The sequence below is a fragment of the Anoplopoma fimbria genome, chromosome 21, assembly GCF_027596085.1.
Source record: "Anoplopoma fimbria isolate UVic2021 breed Golden Eagle Sablefish chromosome 21, Afim_UVic_2022, whole genome shotgun sequence".
NCBI lineage: Eukaryota > Metazoa > Chordata > Actinopteri > Perciformes > Anoplopomatidae > Anoplopoma > Anoplopoma fimbria.
Window position 1 is genome coordinate 11,873,101 of NC_072469.1, and position 19,086 is coordinate 11,892,186.

Below are 19,086 nucleotides of genomic sequence, written 5' to 3' on the forward strand. Positions count from 1 at the left end.
CCTGTAAATGGTAAATGGACTGTACTTGTATAGCGCTTTTCTAGTCTTCCGACCACTCAAAGCGCTTTTACATTACTAATCATTCACCCATTCACACCCATTCATACACCGATGGCACAGCCTTCGGGAGCAACTCAGGGTTAAGTGTCTTGCCCAAGGACACATCGACATGGACTGCCGGAGCCAGGGATCGAACCGCCGATCCTCTGATTGGAGGACGACCCTGCTCTCCACTGAGCCACAGCCGCCCAACTAACCCCCAACTCGCCAAATGTTGACGCCTGGTCAGTGGCCCTTGGCGTCTGATACCGATGCACAGAGATGCGCTTTAGCTTCTCTCTGAGACACAGCAGGCTTCAACTAACTCCAATATAAACTCAGCCGAGTTATTATCAGAAGGTCAGGGCAAATGATGTTGTATTTAGAGAAAGTATGGATAGGAGGTGGAGGTTGGATGGTTCAAATAAACACGGGACTTTCACCCAGGAGACAGCTGTTCGTGTCCTGTGTGAAGTCAACGTTGACTGATTTACCTTACTTTTGTTAAAGTACTTTGCTAATGCCAGTTATTAGTTATTCTAACAAGTGTGCAAAATACCCATGGCAATCCAGGGGTCCACCCAAACTGGTACGTTGGATCAAATTTGTCCAATGGGGTCCGTTAAGGCCCACAAACAGAAGTGAAGACTCTCTTTGCATGTCGTCCCTCTCTCTCTGCCCCTTCCAGTCCATCTATCCTCTCTATACTAAAGGATTTATGGCCAATAAAATAATAGTAAAAGAAGAAAAAAAAGAAATAAAGACCGCCCTTTTCCTAAACCTAACCAAGTACTTTTGTTGCGCAAGTAAACCCCAAAAGAAGATATATTCAATTAACAAGCACAGTACTTTCCTGCATAACCATATAACAGTGTTATCATAGATGTTTCATTTTAGCATTAAATCAAAGGATGAACTAAAAAAATCTATGTGATGACCATGAACTGTAAAAAAATAATTATTCTAAGTGCTCTTGGAAGTATAGATGATATATATATGTCCATGCAAGATCATTTGGTTGCTATGACAACACGTGCACATTGACTCGGGGGAGTTTTTGCCTGATACATTTGAGAGTGGAAAGCAGTAAAAACGGAGATGTGTTGAGCTTGTGTCCTCCTCCGTGTGTTTTATCGATTCCTCATTAAAAAAGAAAGTGAGGGTAACCATAGCAACCACACAGTAAGTTTCCCTTAATATAAAAGCAGAAGATGCCTCTTTTGTTACTTTTCCACCAGTTGTCACTCTTTGTATACAAGGTCTCATTGCAGCCTTGACAAATAATGATCATAAGATCATAAGTTGGAAGAGAAGAAATATAAACACATCAGGCAACCTGAACAGTCAGGAATTGGAATTCCCTCTGCAGCTCCATGTGGCAATGATGATGTCCCTTGACCTGTAGAAGTGTTGTGTGTTTAATTAATATAATAAAGTTGAAGTGATTCAACTGCGTTACCACTTAATTAAACCTTCACTTACATTTAGTCAGTACATTTAAACATTAACTTTAATTAGAAAAAAATAAATAATATAATTTCATTTTTCACTGTAAAAACTTTTACAGCATATACTAAATGTAAAAAATAAGGAAATAGATTATTTTAATTGATATTTATTATTAGAATAATAAATTGTACACCAGGAAATTCTAAATAAAATGTTTTCAATGCAACAGGAAATGGGTCAAACCTTAAACAGGAATTGAAATTCCTGTATGTAATGTATATAGTAGATAAACATGATATCAGATTTCAGTATCGGTAACGGAGCATCCGTAAACCAAGCACAGTCAAAGTCTTTCTTGGGGAAGTTGGCCCCAGACACCAAATATTGTGTGAGCATCTTTGGTTATGATCCTTCATATTTTATGACTGAACCTTTACATCAGAGGAGAATGCTAAAAAAACTCTAACAGATAGAAACCAGATTGCATGTCTACACATACTCACACAGTGCAGAGAGATGATGGACTGCAAGCACCTTGTCATGGCATCACTTTATCACACTGAAGAGACTCAGAGAGGCTGTTCTGGTTTAGAGCTGGCGATCTAGAGCCCTGTTAATATCTAACATCCACATACTTCATGTCCTGATCAGGTCTGTTTATAGCTCAGCTGAATGACAGTTTCAGCTTCCAGTAGCAAGATCTCTGCTGTCTGCATTTAAGGGCAACTGCTTTCTCTCGCTGGCGTAATGCACATCACGTACTCTCCAAATATTAACTACTGTCAGAAATATGCCAAGTGTTGGGGAAATCATGATTCATTGTGCAATTTTATGTAAAAAAACACGAGTGGATGTAGTCTGCACGAGAAGCAGGTAGTTTAAAACAGCCGCTGTCAGTGCCGACAGGTTTGTCAGGCTGAACTGCCAACAGACTTGATCACTTCAGATCACCTGTGTTTTCAAAAAAGATCTCGATTTATTTATTGCTTTTTATCCGGCAAGACGGTTTGTCAAATAGATCCATCTGAGAAGAGGTCTTCGAAAACTGTCCTGATTTCTTGACCAATCAGAGGCTGTGTTTCTGACTGTGTGGCAGCTCCAATCCCAAACACATTGGCCCATTGTACAGAAGCTACCTCACCGTTGTGTTTCAGTCCTTAAAAATGAAACTACAGACCTTTGGAATAACATGAGAATAAAAAAATGACCTGATGCGGTAATAATCTGGAATATTGCAACCGATTAATAGTCTGTCAGACCATTTTTGCAGTCTTAAAGTTAGGTCACCATAAACTAGTTACTGATAACTAACAGTTGCAAACACAGGAAACAGTAAGTGGGTGAAGTGGGGGACTTTCTAGGAAATGAATCTGTCCCTTGATGCCGGGATCTCTAAAGGGCTAATCCATGCAAAAACTACTAAACAAACAAAAAAAACTACTAAACAAACAAAAAAAACTTTGCGAAAACTTTCGTTCTCATGTCTCAGTGTGTCATGTGATGATATAAATGCTGTTGTTCAGACTTTCCTTCAAAAATACACACCCTTTTGGAGGATTCCCCTAAATTGATGCATTTTCTCAACATGAAATTAAAGATATTTGCAAAAAGAAGTAGAAAAAAAACCTGTTTATTTGCAAGTTCAGTCCAGTTTTTTTTGGTTTCAGTTTTCCTCTCCTCTACCTCGTCCGCCCCCCTCACCAGTCGACCCAAATAAATCACCATGGCAGCGTCTGAGTGCGTGGCAGCTCTGTGGGTTTCAGCTCGGGGGGCCTCAGTGCCCATCATCTCCACACACACACAAACACACTGAGTGGCGTGTGTGCACAGTCGCACACAAGACTCAACCCGCTGTACTCAATAACATGACCTCATGCGTCTTGGTGTTCAACCAGGCGGAAACATTCAGACAGGGCAAGGTCAGGAGGTTGTTGGTCCAAATCCCAGTGAGGGCAAACCTGTGAATGAAAGATTAATCCATCAGCGAGTGTGAAATCGGCCAAGCGCTGGAAGCACAACTGTGGGCTCAGGAGACATGTGGGGGGGAGACAAGCAGCCACAGTAGTGTTTATGGTGTCCTATTGTGGGCCTCTGGTCATGGCGGCTTACTGAGAACACCATGAGCTTCAGCCAGCAGTGTCAACCCAGCCCCACAGTCCGGCCATCGCTGCCTCACCGCTGTGAAGAAGGCCTGTGTGGCTCCGCCTCTGCAGAGAGCTGTTAGGAAACGGCCCGCTGACACAGCTTCACTGGGATTATCAACTCTCCCCATGAGCTGATGATATGCTGTCTAACCCTTTATTTCCAAGGCTTGGTAAATGCACCACACCTGCCATTTCATGAGAAAAAAACCCCCCCCCAATGTTTTCAACATGAATGCATATCCTACACACTGGACCAATGACAACTCAAAATTAGACCGTGGTTATGGCACCTAAAGAATTAGTTTGTACTCGCGCTTGGTGCCGTAGCGTTACTGTTCCAACTGCCCATTCTCATTCTTTTACAAAAGTTTAGCCTTTTCCAGTTTAGCATCTTTTTTCTTACTGCATGCCTGTTATTTTGCCTTTGTTTTCTTTCCCACTTATGTAACCATGTTCCAATTTATCTTGGGCACACCAGCGTGTTACATAAGTGAGGATGTTATTATTAAGTTATGTTATTTCATCACTGTCGGAGTGGCAGAAGCTCTGCACACGTGAGGTTGATGCAGCCTCATCCGGCTGCAGTGTGTTTGTCCTCAGAATCAACCCAGACCTCTTTTTAATATTATTTTTTGATTCGGGGCCGCTCTGCTGCTTCAACCCTGCCCCCTCTCGGCACGGTGGCGAAACAAGACCGAAAAAAACAAACAGTCATTCACTCTCGCTGTTCCCCGTCAGTTTATAGATTTTCATTTAGTTTGAAATGAGGCCGTCTGCAGGCCTGCTGCGTTAAGTGCAAATAATATTTGAAGGTTGCTTTCTGTTGGCATTCCAAGGAGTTTTTCTTTTTCTTCTTCTTCCTTTAATGTTGTGCTGCTCTCTCAGCATGTGTGAAAGTCCTCGTTTTCGCTATATGTAATGCAATATTCAGTTGGAACAAATCAGGGTTCCCTGTGGTTGTGCAGTTCCTGGATGGATGTAGTTGTGTTCAGGGATATTCAGTCTGATTCCCTCTTTCAGAAAGTCATTGAATATCAGGTGATTTTATCAAATGGTTCACTCTGCAGGAATACAGTAGAACGTTTTTGGCACTTGTTTTGTGCATTCACCTTATGACATTGTATTAGATTTCACCTTTAAGAAATGGGATTGAATTACAGCATTAACAAATATAGCCAGGATCCAGACCTCAGTGATTTGAGGGAAACAAAAAACAACCAAGCCAATCAGAGCTTGGTTAGCAGAATTTAAAACTTTATAGTGTGTTTTATTTTTTTTGCACACACAAATCACATCAGAGTAGTCTTTAAGTCTATTGAGGTTCTTTTTGTTCGTTTCTTTGTTTTTTGTTTTTTACTGAAGGGAAAAAAATCTTTTTTAGCTAAATTAGAAGATTATATATTAAACACAAAAAAAGTTATATTTAACTCAACTGAAATAATAAATAGCAAAATAATAAACAGCTTCAAGCAGGAATTAGCAGCAACGGATTAATCCATTGGCTCTTCAGGTCCTCAGATGATGGGACTACATGAAGACTTTTCTCTTGGTTCTGGCAGCCAACAACAGAACAAGTAGCGTTCGTTGTCAGCCATAGTGAGGATACAGCAGTAGTGGAAAGCGAGATTGACCCTGCAGTAACTGTGGACGGGGAAGGTCACCTAGCACGAGGTGGTTCTAATGATCCACCCCAGAACCTGTATATGTGGCATACATCCCTGAATTGACTTCAGAGCAGCTTGTTTTTACACATGGTTTCTGATTGTATGACCACCATCATTTTAAATTACTCAAACCAAAGGGTGTTGCATTTGAGGGAGCTAAATTGTATAGCTAGCAGTTTGTTTGGGACATTGACTTTATGTAAGAATGGGAAGTAGTAGTCGTGATGTCACCCATTTGATCGTGGACCACAGTTTAGTAACATCGAGTTCGGTATCTTGGACGACGTCATCTTGGTTTTTTGCAACCAGTGAACAGGAAGTGAACAAATTTTGACTGTGGAGGAGTGATGTAGCATCCTTTTCACTCACAGTGAGCCGCCCTAAAGCATACTCTGCTTTATGGTCTGTTTGACTCTAAATTAACCATAATTTACTAAATGAACATCATGCTGTATTGGAGAAGACTTATTGCGATGATATGGTTGGGAGGCTTAAAGAGGACATTTGTAATTTCCATACGTTTTTTTATTTTGCTTCTCATGTATGTGAACAGTTTATTTCTAAAATGCGTTAACTTTTAGATTTGAGACACTACAGTTGTTTCCTTTTATAACATTGTTTAATATAATTAGGACTAACTTTTTATTAATGTAACATGCACACATATGTAATCCCAGGGCTGCTCCATATAAATATTATAGGTAGTCACTTTGATGAAGGGAACATGTGTGAGTGTTGGTGGCTGTTCTGGAGACACAGGACTTTGGCTGATGTCATGCAGTTTAAATGTACTGGTTGCTATCATGTCTGAGGTCACTGGTGGCTGCAGTGTGATGGAGAACTGTGGCTGGTGCGATGAGGCTGGCAAGCTGTGGAGCTGTTGGCAACAAAGTGCAGCAGCTGTCACATATTGACATTGCAGCGATTTTGGGTACCACAGATGCATACAAAAGATGGTGTAAAAGCTTACACAGATAATAATTCTACTGGACTGAACATGGACATTTGCCAAAGTTTATTTTGCAGAATTTATTCCAACGTAAACTTTAACTTTATAAGTGTTGCACCACGGTAGCAGTTTGGCCAGAAAGACAAAAAAAGAGAAGGGATTGAGTTCTACAGTCATGTGAGACTGTCCTCCAAAGGAACTGTCATAAGTTATTTGTTAAAATGCTTTACCAATGCTTAAACAGTCCATTTCTGTTCCTGTTCAACCGTTCTCTAACCTTTACTGAGTTGTTTCACTGTTGCACTCGGTGAAATGATCCTTCATCACCAAGAAATCAAACACTGTAGTTTACTTTGACTCCACCACATACACACACACTGTCCTGCTGCCAGAAAGCACCTAAAAAAAATAGTCCCCGACAACTGCACACTTTCCACCTGTTTGGTAACTGTTTAAGGATATTGGGTGTGCACGTGAGACCAGATTTATCCTTGAACCAAAGCCCTGATAAACCAGGAAACGGTTTTATTAATTTATTAACTGTGATTTATGATGGCTGTGGCACTTGTTCAAAAAATAAGTTTTACAATATATATGGTCATTTAGTTTACATTACTTGCAAAAATTGTGGACTCTTCTAAATGATGAAGTGTCTTGTCACTTTAAAAAAAAAAAATGCATGTGCAACTCTGTTTTAATTTTTTGGGGTTATTGGCTCATTACATCTTTCCAGCACCAAACACAATCCTTTGTGTGTCAGTTCTAAATCTAGGATAATAACAAAATTAAGAAATAATATCATTGTAAAACATAAATAAAATCCACCACTTGCATCAACTGTACAGTTGCTCTATTGTTTATCAGAATACATGGAACTGCCGACCAGATCCCATTTGAATAAAAAACGTCTGTGTACACCCCCCCCCCCCCCCCCCCCCACACAAACACACTCACACAAACACACCTCTGCTCCTTCTCTCACAGCACTGTGAGCTCACCTCCTCTCTCCCATATGTCCCTGTGTCTTCCACAGCTGTGTCTGTACAGATGGAGCCCACTGAGAGAAAACAGAGTGTGAGGAAACGGCTCTGCCAATGACGGCGACTGTGACTCAGATCAACCTGTTACACGGCTCACCTTAATTATCATTCCTGTCTCTCTCTCTCTCTCTCTCTCTCTCTCTCTCTCTCTCTGTCTCTCTGGCCTTCTTCTCTACCAGATCACAGTAACGGAGACGGTGCTGTTCCTGGTCCAGTACACGTCCAAAGAGTTCGACCGCTCAGAGAAGACAGTGGCCACGGGGGACTGCTGTTACCTCAACCCGCTGGTGCGCAGGACCTTCCGCTTCCTCGGTGAGCCTCCTGCTAATGCAGCTCTTAATTACTCCAAACCTGTGTGGTGTTTTTACCGCCCTGATGCATTTTTGTGATAACTGTGGTGGAGGAAACTGATCCACCTCTCCAAAACTGAAAGGGAGGTGGACTATTTTTCTGTTCTTTTCCGCCTGCAGTGCAGAGAGCCTCTCTAAATGAGCTACAGGCTTTCTTTGTCAGTATGTATCCCGTCCCTTGAATAGAGAAGTATTTACCTCCTGTGTTTCAGCAGAAAAGAAGTGCTCCAACTAGGGATGCCCTGATCAAGTTGATTTACATAGATCGAGCTGCACAGTGCACACTTTAAGCACATTGAAGTTATTAAAACCAATCCGATGTATATAGTTAACAATTCAATAACTCAGCATTGTGTTAAGAAAAAGAATAGCCAGCGTCCAGGCTGTTCCTTTATGAATGTGTATAAAATATAAAACACTTTCTTTAGTCTTATTGGCCTTGTCGCTGTCTCAGGGGAATTGTTCTCTCCCTTTAGAGTTGTTCTTCAGTGTTTGTTGCTTAGGTGCAGTATTTTCCTGAGTTCTCTATAAACAGATTCTGCATGGATATACAGAACCTTTAGGCAGCCGGACAAAATTTGGGTATTTGAGAGTGTTCTGGTATGAGTTGTTTTACTGACAAATCACGTTCGAGCTCGCTGTGGTTGACTCACAGACTGTATATAGGAAGTGGATGTAGTCATCATGATGTCACCCATTGGTTTGTGGACTGTCGTAATGAAGCCTCAAGTTCTGCAGTTAGGCCGACGCCATCTTTGAATAAGGCCGTCGCCATGTTGTTTTCTAGCAGCCAATGAACAGAAGTTACCATCTTTGGAGTGCGGAGGAGTGACGTAGAGATAAAGTATACGTATCTGGTAGAGACCTGTCAATCACAGTAGCCCCGCCCTAAAGCATACTTCACTTCATGGTCTATTTGACTCTAAATTGATCATAATTTACTAAATGAACATCATGCTGTATTTAATAAGACTTGAAACTAGAGATGGAGAACATAAACTCATAGTCACTGTAGACAGTGAGAGCGTCCGAAAAAGGAAGTCTTGTTCCTGACATCCGTCAGCCACACCGGAGGCCCAGAAATAAAGCCAGAGTTACCTGAACAAGCTGTCTTCCATTGAGTATTTACGCACGGATCCATGAATAAAATACTCTTATTGGCTTTTTGCCCACAGGGCACTGGCACTAGTGATGTGGTGAGTGTGGTTGTCTGTCTGTGCTGTCCGCAGTGAAACACCTGCACCGAAGGTGAAAGCAAAACACAAGAGACTCTCCCACCGAGCTGACTGTGTCACATAACTTAGGTAAATAACATTAATAAACATTCTTATACTGGGTTTTGCAGAAGTTTATGGCATGTGGTGTATGGTCAGACAGATTTTATTTCTAGTATCTGAGCAGTCTTATCATCTGACTTGAACGCCTGAAGGAGCAGGAGGATGATTAGAAACGCTCTTTGGCAGAAGTCTGACAAACATCAACCGCTGTTTGGATCAGTCCTCCCACACAGCACCAGGATCTACATGTCATCTTTTTGGTATGGTAGTCATGGTGACTGTGGGTTTTATAACAACAATATGATATCATAAGAGGTTTTCTGAGTGGCCTTTAAAGAGCCACAGTGGAAACTCATGTGGTTAGTTTAGCAGTTACACTCCTTCAACATATTCCATGAGATGGGCATATTAACAATATGATAATATATTATCAAGAACATATGTATCATGTTACATAGTTAAATAAAACGATGTTTTAATTGATGTTGATCCAGACCAACAAAGCATCAATGGTTCTTTGTGTAGTCTGTATTATTTTAAGTGAAACATCAGAGGTCTTAAACGTTTTCAGCTATGGGAACGGCTACTGCAACACAAAGTAATCTAGTGTCAAGCTATCTAGTTTGGAGCTGGAAAAGTTATTTCCACTCATAGACTGTAGAGTGGATTGTTAAAGGGACAGTTCATTCCAAAATCAAAACGACATCCTTTTCCTCTCCCCTAAAGTCCTATTTATCAATCTAGATAGTTTGTAGCACCTTTAGAAATATATTTACTGAGAAAAATGGTGACGTGTTCAATACTTATTTTACCCGCTGTAGTAGGTGTGAGCTGCTGAACGTGTTCCTTCTATCAATATAATGGAACTAGATGGCACTCAAGTTGTGATGCTCAAAGCGCCAAAATAAACTACATTTGAAAAACCCAATGACCCGTTTACTCAAGAAAATACACAGACCTTTGGGGGAGCAGTGTCATGTAGGAACTACGGTTGAAATAAAATAGTTCCCATATAAAATGAGAGACACAAGCTGAGTGGCACCAAGTGCCATTATGTTGGAGAAAGGCAGACATCTCTACGGCCGATATCTTCAACACTCAGCAACACACACCAAAACAATGGAGACTGATGAAAGGCACTACAGGTAAATACAGTGGGGCAAAAAAGTATTTAGTCAGCCACCAATTGTGCAAGTTCTCCCACTTAAAAAGATGAGAGACGCCTGTAATTTTCATCATAGGTACACTTCAACTATGAGAGACAGAATGGGGGGAAAGAATCCAGGAAATCAAAAATAGAATTTTTAATGAATTAATTGGTAAAAACGGTAAGCATGGGGGTGGAAATAAGTATTTGGTGAAAGCCTCCTTCTTGTAGGATTTTTTAATGAATTAATTGGTAAATTCCATCTGTGGAGGGAGTTGAAAGTCCGTGTTGCCCAGCGATAACAGCCCCAAAACATCACTGCTCTAGAGGAGATCTGCATGGAGGAATGGGCCAAAATACCAGCAACAGTGTGTGAAAAGCTTGTGAAGACTTACAGAAAACGTTTGACCTCTGTCATTGCCAACAAAGGGTATATAACAAAGTATTGAGATTAACTTTTGCATTATTGACCAAATACTTATTTTCCACCATAATTTGCAAATATATTCTTTAAAAATCAGACAATGTGATTTTCAGATGAACTTTTTTTTTCTTATTTTCATTTTGTCTCTCATTGTTGAAGTGTACCTATGATGATTACAGGCCTCTCTCATCTTTTTAAGTGGGAGAACTTGCACAATTGGTGGCTGACTAAATACTTTTTTTCCCCACTGTATGTAGGTTTGATTTTGGGATTAACTGTGTCCATAAGGCCTTTAGTCCATTTCAGATCATTTTGCAAGATCCTCAAATCTGTCATTATTTGTTACATTTACATCACATTTATTTATTCTTTCATATTGGATTTACTGAATTCTTTACTTATTACTGCGTCCTGCAACACAAAGGGCATCATGCAAGAACCACTCCCACCAACACTTGTCTTCTTCAATGGCGTTTACCAGGGATAGAAGCCTCACATTCAACATTTTTCTTGTAGCTAGTACGTCCTCATAGTGATGAAGTAAAAACAACGGTCACATTCTTTTGACTACCTCGTGTTGCAGCCGCGGAGCGCTTCATTCCTCTTTGTCTCTGTCATAGTTCAGATCTGTAATGTCTCAGTGTTGACAGCTGTAGTAATATTTTTCTCCTGTTTCCTAATATCACTGCTGTCGCTGTACAATGTTTGATGTTTTCATCTACGGATTTCTAAAGACGATTTTCGTGAAGGAAACCTGCCCACAGATTTACAACAAGTAGCCTTATGAAGATCTTTAGTACCATGTATTATGCTTATGATGCAATCTCACCAATGCACTCATGCACAGGTGGTATTTATCAAGATGACTGATGCTGAAACAAGTGAACTATGACAGCACAATGTGCAGTTCAGAGAAGCTACTGAATAAAACTTGTAAGAGCAAACCCTTTGGGGAAAAAAAGAAAGAGGTTTCAGATAAGAATTTGAATGTTTGGTATCTGAATTTCTTCTGATTTCTTACTTTTACTGTGCTAATTCATGGCAACAATGTGCACTTGTGCACAAGTGTTTATACCGTCGTATCTGCGTTGGTAAGCGTGCAAGTTCCACACAAATTCTACTTAAAGATGCATGCAGACACACACATAAATGTTGGAAGATAAATCTTGACACTTGAAACACACATTCTCTCATTTGCACAAACATGCTTTAAAACTTGCAAACATGCACATAATCGTATAGGTCCATCCATCCATCCATCCATCCATCCATTTCATCCGCTTATCCGGGGCCGGGTCGCGGGGCAGCAAGCTAAGGAGGGTCCTCCAGACGTCCTTCTCCCCAGCAACACTTTCCAGCTCCTCCTGGGGAACCCCGAGGCGTTCCCAGGCCAGACGAGATATATAATCTCTCCAGCGTGTTCTGGGTCTACCCCGGGGCCTCTTACCAGTTGGCCTCAAGGAAGTTCTGGCAAACCGTGAGACGACTCAGAAAGGGGAAATAGGGCTTTTCTCAGGCTGTGCTCAGCAGGGGGGGAGAACTGCAGACCCGGACTGGGGATATTGTCGAGCGGTGGAAAGAACACTTTGAGGAACTCCTGAACCCGACCAACACGTCCTCTGTGGAAGAGGCAGAGTCTGAAGACTCAGGGGAAGACTCGTCCATATGCCTGGCGGAGGTCGTTGAGGTAGTTAAAAAGCTCTTCAGCGGCAAAGCGCCAGGAGTGGATGAGATTCGACCGGAGATGCTAAAGGCTCTGGACATTGTTGGGCTGTCTTGGTTGACACGTCTCTTCACTGTTGCGTGGAAGTCGGGTACAGTGCCTGTGGAGTGGCAGACCGGGGTGGTGGTTCCCATTTTCAAAAAGGGGGACCGGAGAGTGTGCTCCAATTATAGGGGCATCACACTGCTCAGCCTCCCCGGGAAAGTTTACTCCAGGGTGCTGGAAAGGAGGCTCCGTCTGATTGTCGAACCTCGGATTCAGGAGGAGCAATGCGGATTCCGTCCTGGACGTGGAACAGCGGACCAACTCTTTACCCTTGCAGGTCTGTTGTAGGGTGCATGGGAGTTTGCTCATCCAGTCTACATGTGTTTTGTGGACTTGGAGAAGGCCTTCGACCGTGTCCCTCGGGGAGTCCTGTGGGGGGTACTGCGGGAATATGGGGTACCTGGTTCGTTACTACGAGCCATTCGGTCCTTGTATGACCAAAGTGAGAGCTGTGTCCGGATACTCGGCACAAAGTCGAGCTTGTTCCCAGTGCGTGTTGGCCTCCGCCAGGGCTGCCCATTGTCACCAATCCTGTTTGTGATTTTCATGGACAGGATTTCAAGGCGCAGCCGGGGGGAGGAGAGTTTCCGGTTTGAGGACCTCAGAATCACATCCCTGCTTTTTGCAGATGATGTGGTTCTGTTGGCTTCTTCAGAACGTGACCTTCAGCACGCACTGGGGCGGTTCACAGCCGAGTGTGAAGCGGTCAGGATGAGAGTCAGTACCTCCAAGTCTGAGGCCATGGTTCTCTTCCGGAAAACGGTGGATTGCACCCTCTGGGTTGGGAGTGAGTCACTGCCCCAAGCGAGGGAGTTCAAGTATCTCGGGATCTTATTCACGAGTGAGGGTAAAATGGAGCGGGAGATGGACAGGCGGTTCGGTGCAGCGTCAGCAGTGATGCGGGCGTTGTACCGGACCGTTTTGGTGAAGAAGGAGCTGAGCCGTAAAGGAAAAGCTCTCGATTTACCAGTCCATCTACGTTCCAACCCTCACCTTTTCCTGTGCCGATGTGAGGGAAGGACAGAGGATGTCGCATGTGCACAGATTGTAAAGCCCTCTGAGGCAAATTTGTAATTTGTGATTCTGGGCTATACAAAATAAACTGAATTGAATTGAAAATTGAACCTATGGTCATGAGCTTTGGGTAGTGACCGAAAGAATGAGATTGCGAATACAAGCGGCCGAAATGAGCTTCCTTCGTAGGGTGGCTGGGCTCAGCCTTAGAGATAGGGTGAGGAGCTCAGACATCCGGAGGGAGCTCGGAGTAGAGCCGCTGCTCCTTCGCGTCGAAAGGGGCCAGCTGAGGTGGTTCGGGCATCTGATCAGGATGCCTCCTGGACGCCTCCCTTTAGATGTTTTCCAGGCACGTCCAACTGGTAAGAGGCCCCGGGGTATAATCGTATAGGTAAAACAGCTAAATATCCAAGAGACAGCTTCTCTGATGAAACACACACAACACACACACACACACACACACACACACACACACACACACACACACACACACACACACACACACACACACACACACACACACTTTCAGCACAGCATTGGCCTCTCCTTGCCCTCCCTCTATGCTTAAGTGAGAGCAGGAGATAAGGCTGCCGAAGAGGATTATTACCTAGATCCCCGAGGGGGGAATCCACTTTGTGGCCCGGCTTTACCCTCGCACTTACACATCCAGCATGCCATTCACCCTACTCGTTCATGTTAACAGGCCTCTTCTTCCATGGCTAAAGCTCCTTTTTATCCCCGAGAGACTCATTGGAATTAGTTGTCATATATTATACATTGGTACAGTGTTGTATCTGAATACGGCTTATGTCTTAGTGTTAATTGATGCCAGTTTTAAAGAGCGCTGTGCCGTGTACTGTCCCTGCACAGAAGAGAGAGGAAGATTAAGTGCTTCAGCTGCTGATGTCCTCTTTGTATCTTTGCGTTTCGTCAGCAGCAGTGGAGCACCACAGTAAAATCCCACAGTCCCTGCCGGAGGAAGCATTCATTAAAGAAATATATGCTAATCTAGTCTCACTTTACGCTACAACACAAACAGGAACAGGTGTGAAACAGAGAATTATATGGCCACAATGGCCATACTTAAATGCCTTTGATCAGTAATGAAGATGAAATGAGTGTACATTCTCGAAGATGTTTTTATGTAAATATCTGAGAAGTTCGGTTAGTTCTTCTGACTGTTGGAAAGTACTAGGACACTGTTAGATGCTCCGGCAAGCACTTCAGTTGGATCATACTTAGATCCATAGAGACAGGATAAATCACTTAGGGGTAGAATACATGGCTGATATTGGCATCTGATGTGGATGTCTCATGGACGCTCCAGGCACGTCCATATGGAGGGAGATCCTCGGGCAGACTAGGGCTGTCAAAATGATCCAAAAACAACGTTGTTAACAAACACATTCGATCAGTTTGAATAACTACTCTTGCGCACTATGTCACCATGTCCTACTTGCTGTTTGCTATAATGTATTTGGGGTTTCCAGTAAATATCACAATACAAAACATATGTTTTTTTTTTAATAAGTACAAACGTCGGTACATAGCAAGTATAACTAACCCATCTTTGAATTGGTCACATCTCCCACTTGATTGCGAGCGCACAGCTGATGGGTTCATGGTTTCTTTACATGTCGTAGCGTAGGACTTGCTGTTCTGACACGGTGTCAATCTGTCTGTGGCCGAGTTCTCTAACATCAATGCAGTTGTTGTTCATTTGTTCAGCTTCATACCTTCTGTGGCATTGGAATGTCTTAGGATCCCCCATGAAGAACTGGAGGACATATTGAGGAAGAATGACATCTGGGCCACCTTACTAAATACCAGGTCAGACCAGGCATAGAGAAGTTCATCCACTAGTCCTTGGTGGTGCTAAAAGCTTGGTGAACTGTTGCAGCTGGCTTGCTGATTTCCCACGTTTTATTCAGCCAGGAGCGTGCTAGTGTTATTACGTTATAATTGGTATTTACACAGTTTATTCAGGAGACTTAGAGGGATATATATGCAACTGATTCCTGTCTCTCAACTGAGTGTTTGTTTATTCTCTGGCAGAGGAAGGTAAAGTAAAGGAGGGATGATGCACCACTGCTGTTATGTGGTCACGAGGTTTGTGTCATAGAACCTTAGGCCAATGTGACACCCAACATTTACAGAATGTAGACGCCCATAACTTTCTTGGGCAATGAGGGATTATTAGCAACATTTGATGTGGGCTGACTTTCACTTTGACCTCAAAATAAAGTGGTTTCCATAACAATCAGATAAACAACCAGTAGGTTTGTAACCTGTCTGATCATTTGTCTGCTAGTGGTTCTTGACATCTTGAATTTTGTTGTAGTGAGCAATTTATTTGTGGAGCAAAATGTGAAATGGACAAAACTACAAAAATAAGATGCAAGCTTTAAAATTGAAACTTACTTAATAAGTATTTTTAGAGGAAGACGCTGAAGACATGCTGCATCTTTACCATAACTGGCCCTTCAACTCAGAGAAATTGTAGTGAATGCGCTGTTTGAGAGAAGGAGGCGATTGTCTTTTAATGTTATGGTGAGAGGTGCAGAGAAGTTCCTCTGTCCTTTAACTTAATGCTTACGGCTCACTGAAGCAAACTGCATAATAGCTGCAGCACAAAAGCTTCACTTTACCAACATCAACTAATGGGTCTGCAGCGAGGCTGTCAGTGCCTCTTTACAGAAACATTAGCAACAGCAGTTATCCCAAATTACAAAGCATAATTTAGCATACACAATCTGGAAATCCCATTACATATAGCATGTCTGCCCGTGAGTTTTATGGTGCATTTGATCCATGGCTATTGATAACTACTTTTGGCAGGCTTGTTGGCACAGCGACAGAGCACAAATAAATGAATCCAGCAGAGACTCGGCTGCGCTGTGTTGAGCCATTCGGTCTCCCTGCGCTGCCGAGCTCCCGTGTGAGGCTGAGCGCTGACGCTCGCCAGAGTCTCTCTAAGCCTTGGAGGCAAAGGCCTCCTGAGTTGATTAGACTTAAATGTGGAGGGATTTGACCGTAGGAGATCAGGGGCATTAGATTTTAGAGCTGGAGGATGGTACAGTAGCTGGCCAGGCCTGCAGGGCTCAACCTGCACCTGCTGGTAGAGCAACACTGAAGCTGAGTGCTCCTCCTTCACAGCAGACGATTGATAGGCTGAGGCTGTAATCTGTAAACAACTGGGAACCTGCTGTTTGTTTCTTTGGGGATAATCTAAAGATAATAATAAAGTAAGGAATTAAAACCACATATTGCAAAATGATTATGAAAATGAATACTGAGCACCTAAATATGTAGCATAACCACATGAATTGGTTCAAAATTTCAAGTAAATTCAGTTTTATACTGAGTAAAATAATTGAACTTGTACAAATTCACCTCGGGCGCAATCCTTTGAAAAGGGGAATGATAGCCAATTAATGAATTCAGTCTCAATCAGTCTCAACCGTTGATTCCTAAACAGTGACCGTAATACTTCACATACAGGCAAGACTTTAACAACTTCTATTAAAGGTTTAATGAACTATTAACTACACACACAATGACCAACAAAGGAAAATACCAGTGAATTAATAAATGCAATGATGAATGAATCCATGATCACACTGTTTGGCCACCATGAAGATGAAATCTTCAACATCTTTGTCCCGCTCACTCTTATTCTATGCATTAACCCAAATAGCACAGGAAAAAGTAAAGATTCCCCTTGTTTTTTAGGTGGCCAGGGGTACAATTTTGCTTTAGGGTAGGGGAAAGGGGGCTGATCCATGCCAAATCTTCCATGGACCACTCCTTGGACTGCTCAACTTTTCTCAGTTGCGATCGGTCAAAAAGACGGCTTGGACTGAGCTCATCGCTCACTTTTGTAGTGTTTGAACCAGCTGAGTTCCAGGCGAGCAGGAGACAAAGCATGAGAATGAGGGAAGAACAAAAAGTCTTTGGGGCTCCCCTGTTTTTAAAGTCTCTGTAAATGGGGCAGTGTCTGATGCCAATAGTGCAAAACTTACTACACCTTTTTTATTATTTTGGTTTACCAGATGCAAGCTTCATGAATACCATTCAGAGAGATTGGTGGCTACTCAGGAATATATGAAGCAGATCTGTATCTGTCTGAAGTCATGGAGCTTTAGGGTTGCAGTCTCCTGCTGAGGAGGTGTTTATTCTCTTCTTGAAGGCATGAACACTACTTGATGGGATATCTCTGACATCAGCAGGGGTAGGGCGGTTCCATGGTGTTACAGCAGAGTGGAGAAAGCGCCTATCAAGGCGTTAGTTGTTAGGCCTGTGGTGGTCACCACCAGGAGGATACAATTGCTATCAGATCTGCTGGATATGTGGGAGTATACATTTTGAAAAGAACAGTTGTTGCACAATCGCTTGGCTAAATGTTGGTACAATCCTTTAGGACATACCACACCTTTTTCTGGATAAATATCATAAGAGAAGTTTGTGAGATATTCATCCAGGCAAGTTCACTGTAGTTTTCTGTAAATGCATAGGTTTAGAACTCCCATCTGGTCACTGAGCTGGATCTTAGTGATAGTTGCCTAAGAGTAGTTTAGGGCAAGATGCATTTCTCTTTCTTGATAGGATCATTAACTCCAGGCATCCGCCCACATCCCATTTGCTTCCACATTGTTCCACAACATAATCTATGAAGATGGAGAATAATAATGGGCTAAGAATGGATCACTGAGGTACTGATGCATTGATGGGGCATGGTGATGAAGTGTGACTAGAGAGCACAACTATGGATTTTCCTTGGAGGTATTTCTGTAGCCCTACTTGAAGTATCCCATTTTTGTCATTTGACATAAGTTTTACCCAAAGGCCATTGTGCCAGACCTGGTTGATTGGCACTTAAGCGAGCAATGCACGCTTAACCGCCTTTGATAAGGATGTTGTTCCACGCCTGGGACAAAACTGTGAAATTCTCTCTTTCTAAAAGAATGTCGGTTTACCACACGTCTAATTCTGCCATGTTATTGAGCCACAGTCGCCCCAGTCACCTGCCAATGTTGCTGTTTGGAGTGAAATGTCTCAACAACTTGGCTCAGCTGTGCCTTGTGTTTAGGGATAATGAGCAAATATTAGCAGGCAAATACACTTTATTGAACTACCAACATCCCAATAAAAAAAAAAATCAGGACACAGACACGTTTCCACACTTTTCAATGTGATGCATTTTTTTTTTTTACTTTGGACCCTTCTGACCTCCACAACACATATGCTAAAGGGTGTTTTGCCAAAAAAAGGAACAGAATGACAAATAGTGGAAAAAGATATCTACTTGCTAGGATGCATTTAGTGGGAAACTCCAAGTGAAGATGACACATCACATCCAAACAGATGTGATGTGTCAGGCAGATGTGGAAAACAAACAGCTGTGTTGTGCCATCAGTGCCCATCTCAAGCCGAAAGGAGGCCTTTACTCACGAGACATATCCTAACCCTGACCTATGGATGTGATTACTTGATGCCTTTCTTATTATGTGCAATCAAGATTCAAGACTCAATGATTTATTATTCACATTCTCATATAACTCAATATGCGCAGTGAAATGTGCTGTTGCTACTTTTTTAGAGGTGAGTGTGCTGTAATGTTGACAATATAAACTATGACCAGATCATCCCATTGTCACTATACTGGAACGGACTTACAAGACAAATACTTTAGGAACCACCGATTTAATCTATAACAATGCTGCAGGGTTTTTATTAAGCTTATCCTGTTTGTTTTTTTGCATTTCATTTCAAAATCTTAACCTGGAGAGTAACCAGTAAAAACAACTGTCAAATAAATGTA

At 42.3% G+C, this 19,086-nt stretch overlaps 1 protein-coding gene across 1 annotated transcript in view; it reads left to right on the top strand.

Annotated features, from left to right (window-relative positions):
• LOC129111102 (phospholipid phosphatase-related protein type 5-like) overlaps nucleotides 1–19,086 on the top strand; it is an 84,775-nt gene that overhangs the window by 15,303 nt on the left and 50,386 nt on the right. The window contains exon 2 of the mRNA XM_054623398.1: nucleotides 7,465–7,597. Coding sequence (XP_054479373.1) covers nucleotides 7,465–7,597 — 133 coding nt within the window. The remainder of the gene's footprint in view (nucleotides 1–7,464; nucleotides 7,598–19,086) is intronic.